This window comes from Vigna umbellata, chromosome 2 (genome assembly GCF_029865625.1).
Source record: "Vigna umbellata cultivar VRB3 chromosome 2, Vumbellata_1.0, whole genome shotgun sequence".
Taxonomy (NCBI): Eukaryota; Viridiplantae; Streptophyta; class Magnoliopsida; order Fabales; family Fabaceae; genus Vigna; species Vigna umbellata.
The window spans coordinates 22,394,140-22,405,000 of NC_142166.1; the positions used below are offsets into that span (position 1 = coordinate 22,394,140).

Sequence of the window (10,861 nt, forward strand, 5' to 3'; positions counted from 1 at the left end):
CAATCCTAAGGAATCCCACCTAACAACTATTAAGAGAATTTTGAAGGATCTTAAAGGAACTACTTCTTTTGGATTATGGTATCATTATGATGCAACACCTAGTTTAATAGGATACTCTGATGCTGATTATGGGGGCTGTAAAATTGATTGGAAAAGTACTAGTGGAACATGTCATTTTCTAGGCTATTCTTTGGTGTCTTGGCACTCAAAGAAATAAGAATGTGTAACCTTGTCTACCACAGAAGCAGAATACATTATTGTTGGTAACTATTGTGCCCAAATTCTATGGATGAAACAACCTTACGCCAAATGGGCTTTTTTGCACGTGGAAACGTAGTTCTTCATAAAGATGAAGAAAATCAAGAAGACAAAAATGATGATTTGGATGCTCACATGGTCGAACCTGTACGAGAAGTTGCTCCATCTATAGCTGGAACCTTTGTCTGATTATTTCATAGGATAATCGATTATCTTTGTCTGATTCAATATTGCCCAAGTCGCGCAAATAATCCTCAGGATAATCAATTATCGCTTTTTGAAAATCCCATAACGGACACATATACTCTATTATCATTGGCAGTTGGGAGTTGGTTTTTCCGTTTCTGACCCTTGGCAGTTGGGTGTTTTCTGTTCTTTAATATTTGCTTATCTGATTGTAATCTATAAACTATATTTTAGTAAAAAAGTTAATAATTATTTATAGTGATTAACGACTAGACGTAGAATCTTTTGATTCGAAACAAGATAAAACACTTTGTGTGATTTTCTCTATCTCTGCACTTTTAGTTTACCAACTGTTTGATAAAAGTCCTAAAAGAAAATCAAAATTTAAAAGAACCAATTCACCCCTCTCCTCTTGGCTTTTGACCGATACACGCTTACTACAATTTTTCTGTTGCGTGATACCAGTTTTGAACACATAGCCTAAACTATTTTGATATTAATTTGATTGACTATATTTTTTCTTACCACTCAAATTCAAATTATTATTTTTCTTTAGTGTAGATGACAGGACTTTGCATACAAACCACTTGGCCAACTAGAGCTTACTGCTCAGTGAGGATCGCTTCCGTAGCTCTCACCTGAGCCTTTTCGACCTGGGGAACACTTTCGTAGCTCCTAGTGCCTGTCGCTCGGTAAGGAATGCTCCCGTAGCTCTCACTTGAGCCTCTTCGACCTAGGGAATGCTTACATAGCTCCTAAAGTCCGCCACTCGATGAGGAACGCTTCTGTAGCTCTCACTTGAGCCTTTCCAACCTAGGAAACACTTTCGTACCTCTTAGAGTCCGCCGCTCGATGAGGAATGCTTCGGTAACTGCTACCCGAGCCTCTTGGACCTAGGGAACGTTTTTGTAACTCCTAGTGTCCGCTACTCGGTGTAGAGAGGAATGAAGACTTAAAGTGCATCGAAAATAGACTCCTTAATATAACGTGAATGGCTCTCTTAAGCTCATAATAATCCCCGCGCATCTCTTCCAATAAAGAGCTTGCTTGGGCTTGGGGGCTTATGTACTATATGACCACCCAACCAACAAGGACCGAGCGACTGACCATCCAGTGAGAAAATGACCGACTGTTCTAGAAATTAATCTGAACAATCAATAGGAAGTTAATGAAAATAATAGTCATTTATTGACAATTAATAGGAATAATGCTATTTATTGGTAATAAATGGGTCAAATATGATGGTAAGCTAAATATAATATTTATAAATATATGTCTAACGAAAGAGGCAAGGCAGGTAATCTTGAATCATGATTACTCATTTTTATTACAGAATAATTAAGTAAATAACTAACTTTAGCATCAGAGTGTCTTTGATAGGTATCCACACTCATGCCAAGGACAAAGAGAAGAGAGAGAACAACATAACTCGAAGGATGAATTAGAAAACTCCTTCGACCTTTAGAACATCTTTGAATGCTTTGAGTAAGGGATCTCAACCCACTGAAACACGTAAAAAATGTTTGTTAAATAAAAAATAAAGTGAATAAAAAAGTTTATGTGGAAAAGTTACATTAAAAGAATGGAAAAGATTGTGCTGAGGCAATTGCAGAGATTCTGAGTATTTACCTAACAACTAGATTTTGCATAAGAGTGTTCACGAACATGTTTGATTCCATACTTTTTATTAAAAGGTTGTGTATAAATCAATTATATTTTGAATTAATTTGATTTTAATTTAATATAAAATTTCAACTAAATTAAATCAATGTTTTCTCTTAGACTTTGATTGATTTTAGCAATTTTTTATTGTAATAAAACTTTTAAAATTTGTTTTACAAAAATTGATAAATATTTTATAATAAGAATTGTTAATTACAGAATATATGCTGTATATTTTTAGCAATGGTTATCATATGCATAACTTTAATTTTATCTATATTTATAATACGATTTTATCATTATGTAATCTTTTATTATAAAACTATTAGTTATTCATCATTTATATTTTTGCATTTTGAATTTATTTCTAGATATATAAGTTTTAATTTCTCTATTTGCATAAAAAAAAATTCAACTACCTATTTTCATAAGAATGTTTTTGCTAAATTTAGATACTAGAAAACAATTTTTTTTCTATTTTTCCTAAGAATTTTAATTGACAGATAATCATTTCCTACAAAATTATAAAATTCACAAGCATTTCTTATAAAAAAAAATTGTTCAGAATATTTTGAAATTTAGTTAATAATAATTTCTTTAAAATTATTCTTCATAACAAAATTTATTAGTATTTTCTAAAAAAAGTTTTCAAAAGAAAGTTAGTGAGAAATGTGTGTTTTTTGAGTAAGTGAAACTCACATCAATTTTAATTTTCTGTTCTCTTTTTCTTTTAAATCTAAGTTCCTTATATTTTGACTTATTTGTTTCAATAAATTAATTATTATTTTGGACTCCCTTTAATTTCGTATCTGTAGGCATGCTTGCATTGTGCAGAAGGGTAAATTTTAATAGTTCTAGGCCATAAAACATTGTGATGCATAATCTTTCAGAACATTCACAATATCATTACTCCCTATATATGAAATATAATATGCCGAAGGGTAGTGTTGTGTCAAAACAACTGTCATGATTTATTCCTGAACCACTTTAATAATTGTATAATTAGCTATGAAACATGCAGTGTAATATGTTACCAAGTCTGATAATTAAAATATACACATTATGTATTCGTTTGATATAATGATAATTATTACCATTTCTACTTTAATAATTGTATAATTAGCTATGAAACATGCAGTTTATTTCTACTTTTATTTTTATTTTGTGAAACCTGAACAGCCAACATGACCTACCGGCATTGCCATCCTACCATTAAATATGATTCATGGTGGTAGATGGTATGACCACATGGTTTTGTGAAAATTAGAATCTGATGCAAGAATAAACTTTTGGAAATATAAGTGGTTAGGAGATAAACCCTTGATAGACTGGTTCTTGAGATTATATGCTATGTCTAATCTTAAGATGATAATAATAGATGCTTAGGTGGAATCGGGTAGCCATGTTCACGAAAAACCCTAAACAGGGAAGAGGACGATGAATGAGTGTGAAGAAATGAGGAAACACATATATACACTATTAAATCAAGATACAGTAAACTAAAAAATCACGTTATAGGGGAAGAATATGACATTCATGATCTCTTTTGACAAATTAAGACATTACGACCAACTCAACATTTTACTTGGAGGGTTGGAGGGTGCATTATAGAAAGAATAACTTCCAAGGATAATCTATGCCATAGCACTATACAGATAGGAAATATTATATAACAAAAAAGGAATCACTTAGCCATTTGCTTTCTATAGGTGATCTAGAGTAATTACATCTTATCATATTGAAGCAATCACGAATTTCAACGATTTAAGTCAACTAGAACTTAATAGGGAAGAGAACAAGGTATGAAGAACTATGTGGATTGTAATAGTATAGATAATTTGAAATAAAAGGAATAAAACTATATTCAAGGATTTTCAGCTTTATCACATAGAAAAGTTTGGGTTTAGATACTAAATAAGTTTCAAAATGCTCATTTCAAATATTGTTATTTCAGTCCAAAGGAATGCATAAAATCTATGACAATCCGAGTATTTTCACCTCCAGCGGCCCTAATTTTAAAGTCATAAACTCACATTTGAACAATTGTTAAGAACACAGTTGGATTTAATGCAGCATCTCAGTAATTTTCACGACGGAAACTCTAAATTACCTGACTCCGTGTCGATGTTTCGGAATGCCCATGCGTTGGCTTCACGATACGCCGCCTCCTCCTCCGGCGTGTAATCGCTGACGATGCCGAAGAATTCCCGCGCAAACTCAACGGTCTTGTACTTGAGGTAGTTTGCAATTGCCCCGGATATCACATCCATCATGTGACTCATGTTGAGATAGTTAGCAGTGAGTAACAGTTCCCTAATCTGGTCAGCCGTCAACATCGACATGAACTTTTCGTCGAACTTTCTCAATGTCTTCGGGTCGCTGCCAACACGGCTTCGCTTCGCCCGGAACTCCAGGATCCTGCCCAGTTCAGAGCAGGTTAGGTTGTGCAGAGGAATGACCGCGTCGGGCCCGATTCCTACGTCGTCGATCACAGCCTGCACCGTTTCCATCTGCTTCACGATGGAAGCTTCCACGTCGAAGATGATGCCGTCCGAAGTTTTCAGCTTAATCGTTGGTTCGTCTTCTTCTTCTTTCTTCGTGATTGTAAGCTTCTTCAGTTCTTCAATGGGAACCTCACTCGTTTCTCCTTTGGACCTTTCGTGAGTTTCCAATTCCTCAGCAGCATTCATCGCTGCCATCTTCGATGATTCCCCTTTTTCCGCCATTGTTACATAGAAAAACAAAGGTGAGAATGATCTTATTTGTAGGAATTGAAAATGCAAGAAAACGACAGTTATTTTCTTCTGAAACTGGAAGAAATGCACTTTTATCGGAGGAGAAACCGGTCACGTTATTCATTATTTCAATTTAATTTAAACTTTATTTAATCATTTAATGCTGCAATTAATTTAATTTAAATGTTTCTAATTTATGAGTTACAAGTTGCTTTAATTATTTTTTAATTTATTAAATTTTCTTTTATTGTTTTTTTATAGTTTTACTTATTTTATTATTTTTAATTTTATAGATATAATTAATTTCTGCATATTTTTTTCTATTTGTGAGCCTATTTTTGTATTTTTTATATAATTAAATTAAAAATTTAACTACACAAATTGAAGTAAAATATAAAAACTATACATCATAAATTTATAAAAAAAATTAATATAACAATAGTTTAAATTGATAAAAATAATTTTATAAAAATCAATAAGTAAAAGTTAAATTTGATTAATATCCATTAAATCAACTACTTTAGATAAAATGACTAATTTGAGTAAAAAAAACATATACAACTTTAAAAAAATAATAACATTAAAATTTTTTAAAGGATTTAATTACTTTTAAAAAATAAAAATTAGGCTTAACCAAGTTTTAAATCTCTTTTATAATTTATTTTCCTTTAAATTTTTTTAGTATACAACTTTAAAAAAATAATAACATTAACAATTTATAAAAGGATTTAGTTACTTTTAAAAAATAAAAATTAGGTTTAACCAAGTTTTAAATCTCTTTTATAATTTATTTTCCTTTAAATGTTTTTAATATATTGCATACTAAAAAAATTTATATCGCTTAATTGAATTCATGTAATTTAATTTTTTTTAAAGGTTTAAGACCCACGATATAATTTTATTTGGTAAATATATAATATGAAATTATATTATTTTATTTTTAATTAATTTCATTAAATGATTTCTGAAATAAATTTTATATTTAAAGAATTTACGATTGAAAATCTAACGAAATCAAATCATTCTATTGTCATTTTTATTTTTCACTCTTCATATTGCTTCTTCTTATTATACACGAGGTTCATCAAAAGCATAGTAGAAGATCATGACATAATGGAGGGTTATATTTTATTTATATGGTACTCGATAACCACATTCACCTATCACACAAATAATATATTGAAATCAGAGGTAAATTCTATAAAGAGAGGTTTGAATAAAGTTTAAAACTTTTTTCGCAATAAAGTCTTAGACGTTATTTATAAGGGTTTGACGACCTATAGATAGTATTGAACACTTAAAGATTTTAAGAAGTGTTTAAAAAGCATTTAAAAACTATAACAAGAAACAAGACTTATTATTACACTAGTTCACTTCAAACTGAGCAATGTCTAGTTCTTCTTTAAGCACTCTTAAGGGGTTTCACTAATCTTTGAAAAGATTACAATGAGTTTAACCATTCCTGGTTTACAACAAGTATAATCACTCTTAGTTTTACATTAGTCCAATTGAATAGATGAGTTTCATCACTCCTGGTATACAGATAGTCCATCTGACTATTTCATTTAACTCCACTGAGTTAAACAAAAAAGTATCATAAAACAAAACAACAAAGTGTTTTTAAGAAACCAAGTATAGATAATGACTCTCTTAGAGAGGATATTTTTTTAACATAAACAATATCTGACAACTTGTAACAAAGATTTTCTTTTCAAAGAAAGTTTTAGACCATGCAAATGAAAGAGAGTTTTGACAATGCAAGAGCAATAATGATTCTTGATTCATGGTGTCTTCTCTTCATGCGATCCTCTTTATATAGGCTTCTTCGAGAAAGATATGTTACTCAGAGCATTGACTTTCACGTATTTGTATAGGCTTTTGGTATGAGGTCAGATGTTATGTTGTTTTTCTAGTGGCAATTGTGCTACTTGTATGGATACGTCAAACAAAAGGTATTGAGAAAACATTCCCATAATGTTGGTTATTGTTGTTTGAAAATTGTTGTAAGGAAAAGAAAATTTCCTTCTATCAAAAGTAAAGAAAGAGAAGAAAAGAAAAGGGACAAAGAAAGTAACAAAAAGATTAAAAAAAGAGTTACAACAACAATTAAGAAATCCATTTTGAACTTGAAAATTAGTGTGTTTTTGTAGTTGCCTAAAACCTTTCTACCTAGGCTAAGTCTACTACGCTTTGATTCCTTAGTTTCCTTTAGTTTTCTTCATCTATTCTAGCACCTTTCTTTAGGATTTACTTTTCAGTACCTACTTGATTTTGTGACTTAAACTTTTTGCTTGTTATTTTCTTGACTTTCCTTATGTCTTGTCTCATCTAATTTCATTTCAGTTTAGCTTTCAAATTGTGTTTTGTTGCTTTCTTTCTTTGACCTCCTGGGTGCTTGAAAACATCGTATGATTTGTGCTTTATTTCTAGAGTTTGGTTAACATTAAAGGTAGCATCTTAAAGGATTAAAAGAAGGCTACTAGAGACACATCTTTGGACTTGAAAAGGAGGATATGTTCTAACCAAGAGAGGACAAACACTTGAAGAAACCAAGTTTAAACATCTTTGCGCATTGCTTTTGTACTCCAAATATCACAGAACCTTTGTGTGCTTTACAATTTTTGTTTCATTTTCTTATTGGCTTGGTGTCTTGGGAAAGTGTCATTGTCCCATTTCCATAGCTAAAATTTTGTAATAGCTTAATTTTCACTATTAGAAGTGAAGGTGTGTGAAGGGGTTCCAAAGTGTCACTTGCATCTTCATCACATTAGGGTTGTTAGGTTTACATCTTTACATAGCATTTACATTTCAATTACTTTCCTTTTATGTCTTTGTTTTGTTTCCTTTTAAGTCTCGTGATATCTAGGTGTGTTTGTAGCATGTTAGTTAAACCTTTATTTGGTTTAGGAGCATTTTTGCATTTGCATTTAACTGAAGTGTTTTGAAATATTTTTACTTAGAAGCTTTAAATAAGGGTAATCTAAGAAAACTCTATCTAGGAAGGACTTAGTTTCTAAGCTTGTCCATTATGACTCACCTCTCCTTCCTAGGAGCTAGTTGGAGCATCTTTACTCTATTGTTTCTTTCTAGATATCCTTCATTCCAACAAGAAAAACTTCATTTGTGAAAACCTTTTCCATTCATAATTGTGAAGTCTTTTGAAAGCCTTTGTGAACTATTTTTAAAATTTTCACAAAATTTGTGACCACTCACATCATTCTAATGTACATGGTAGTGTGAGAGATAGCCAAGAGGACTAAAAGAGTTGTTTACCAAATTCATGATAGATAAAAATAAAGGGAAACAACAAGTTGAGTTATCCCATAGAAGAAAGTATATTAGAGAACCATCTCCTAGCTATACTGACCATCACCATGATGAATTCTATTAATCCCCTCCTAGAAGAACACATAGACATAGAGATCCTCCTCCTAGAGAGCCTAGTGTTGACCTTTCCTCATTTTATGGAAAAGGTAGTGAAGAATATTTAGATTGGGAAATAAACTTTGAACAATTGTTTGAATGTCACCACATTAGTGAAGAAAGGAAGGTACCCTTAGCTACCCTTAGCTTCCAAACTTATACATTCTATTGGTGGAATGCCTTGGTCAAAGGTCACTACCTTAATAACTTTCCTCAAATCCATTATTCGATCGAGCTTACAACTGCCCTTAGAAATAGGCATATACCTTCTTACTATGATAGGGAGTTGATGGACAGCTCCAAAGACTCCAACAAAAGAAAATGAGTGTTGAATAGTACAGGTAGAAAATGAAGTTGTTAATGTAGAGGACTAGGATTAGGGAAAAACCAAGGTTAATAATTGTAGGTTCCAAAGTGGAATACTATGAGAAAAAGGATAGGGTAGAGCTTTTACCTTTATAGAGATCTTGATGACTTAGTACAATTGAGCCTTACGATAGAGCAACAATTGAAGAGGAAAAATTCGTCTAAGAAAGAGTACCCTATGAAAGATTCCAAGTGGGAGAGTTACCCCTCAAAATCAAAATATGAGGGATCTAAGGATAGGGAAAATGAAAGAGAGAAACATCCCTCAAAAGAACCTTCCAAAGATGTTTGGAGTAAAGAAATCAAGTGTTTTAGGTGTGGCGAAAGAGGGCACTATGTTTCTGAGTGTCCCAATTAAAGGTTTGCGTACATCCTAGAATGTGAAAGTCAAAGTGAGGGTTCTTCATACACTAGTGATTCTAGTACCTCCATTTCCAAGGAGGAAGCTTTGCCTTGTGAAGGTGATTTGCTTATGGTGAGAAGGATTCTTGAAATCCAACATGTTGAACTAGAACAATCACAAAAAGAAAACCTATTTCACACAAGATGTAATGTTTTAGAAAAGACATGTTTTGTGATTGTGGATAGTCGTTCTTGTTGTAATTGTTGTAGTTCAAGAATGTTTGAAAAGTTGAGCCTTACTAAAGTTGGGCCTTACTACTACCCCTCATCCTAAGCATTACAAGCTTTAGTGGATTAGAGAGGATGAAGGAATAGTGGTAAAGGAACAAGTAAGTGAACCTATTTCCACTAGGAATTATGAAGATAAATTTTTTTGTGATGTAGTACCAATATGGAAGTTGGGCACTATGATAAGGCTCTTTGTGGCCTTGGCAATATGATAAGAAAGACTTTTTATGGTGGTCTTACCAATAAAATAACTCTCCATTATAAGGGAAAAAAGATAGTCTTGTGTCCTCTCACACCTCAACAAGGGGGAGAGGACCAAATAAGCCTTAAAAAGAAGTTGGAGGTAGAAAAATAAAGGGAAAAAGAAAAATAAGGAAAAAGAAGAATTTGGGTTTGGAACCTAGTGCCTATTCCAAAGAAGTTGTTCAACCACAAGCTTTGAAAAATTATAAAACTATTTTGCTTGGACAATCTCACTTTCTTCTCCATTACAAAGAGGCACTCACGTTTATAAATTATGAACTTGAATCTCTACCTAAGGGATTGCAAAAGCTTTTGAAAGAGTTTGATGATTTTTTTTCCCAAAGAGGTACCAAGACGTTTACCACCTTTGAGGGGAATAGAGCACCAAATTGACTTAGTTCTTAGGGCAAGCCTTTCCAACATGTCCTTGTTAGTTCTAGTCTCCTTGTCCAATTGGTTCCTCAGCTTGCAGAACATGTCCTTATTAGTTGTAGTCTTTGTAGTGTGTTGGGCCATGTAACCTACAAGCACCACAAATTTTCAGATCAACTCAAAAATACTCAAGTTACAAGCTACTCTACCATTAATATGTTGTCATTGACTCTCTCAAATTATCACTACTTGACTAACGCAACTTCTGTATTGTCAAGCTTGTAGTTAACAAACTAAATAGGGTTAAGTTAACTCTGTCGTATCCCAACAAATACGAAATTGATTTTCAACAATTGATTCTTATAAAATCATACATGAAATATTAATAAAACACAATGCAAATAATAAAATATAAATGTAAAGATCTAACCTAAATAAATTTAATATTTAAGATTGAGATAAATGTTAATTGGATAACAATAAATGAAATAACATATTAATAAAAGACTTTAAAATGATAGTAGTAAAATGGACTGTTTTTCCAAAAGAGATTCCTCATCGATTATCTACAAATTATTGTTCAATTATTATTTTTTATTTCAAATTAATTAAAGTAATCCCTTAATTAATTTATTGGTGTTTTCACTATTAATCAAAATATATTCTCAATTAAAAACAAGAATTTTTTAGATTATTCATAATAAATTCAATAAAAGTACATTCTTAATTAAATTCTATTATGCCTAATCATATTTATTCTTTTACCACGTTATCAAGTAAAAAGTTAATTAATCAAATTACATTATTGATCAATTCATGTTAAAGTTTTTACCACTAACTAAAGTACATTCTCAATTGATAGCAAAAATTCATTCAATCACATGAAAGTTTTTAACTTTAATCAAAGTATATTCTCAATTAAAATTAAAAATCATTAGACTCATATGATCAACATGCATATAGATTAAAACATTTCACTAATTACC

The 10,861-nt window shown here is 31.5% G+C and overlaps 1 protein-coding gene across 1 annotated transcript; it reads right to left on the reverse strand.

Moving 5' to 3' along the window:
* Positions 1 to 1,729: 1,729 nt before the first annotated feature.
* On the reverse strand, positions 1,730 to 4,849 carry LOC124843634 (SKP1-like protein 14). The gene is made up of 2 exons (XM_047320432.2): positions 4,217 to 4,849; positions 1,730 to 1,947 (listed from the first exon to the last, which is right to left on the reverse strand). The coding sequence occupies exons 1-2, from the start codon at positions 4,830 to 4,832 to the stop codon at positions 1,940 to 1,942; spliced, it is 624 nt and encodes a 207-aa protein (XP_047176388.2). The 5' UTR covers positions 4,833 to 4,849; the 3' UTR covers positions 1,730 to 1,939.
* Between the last annotated feature and the right edge of the window lie 6,012 nt (positions 4,850 to 10,861).

Coding starts and splice junctions, on each gene's coding strand:
- LOC124843634 (XM_047320432.2), bottom strand. CDS start 4,832: ATGGCGGAAAAAGGGGAATCATCGAAGATGGCAGCGATGAATGCTGCT.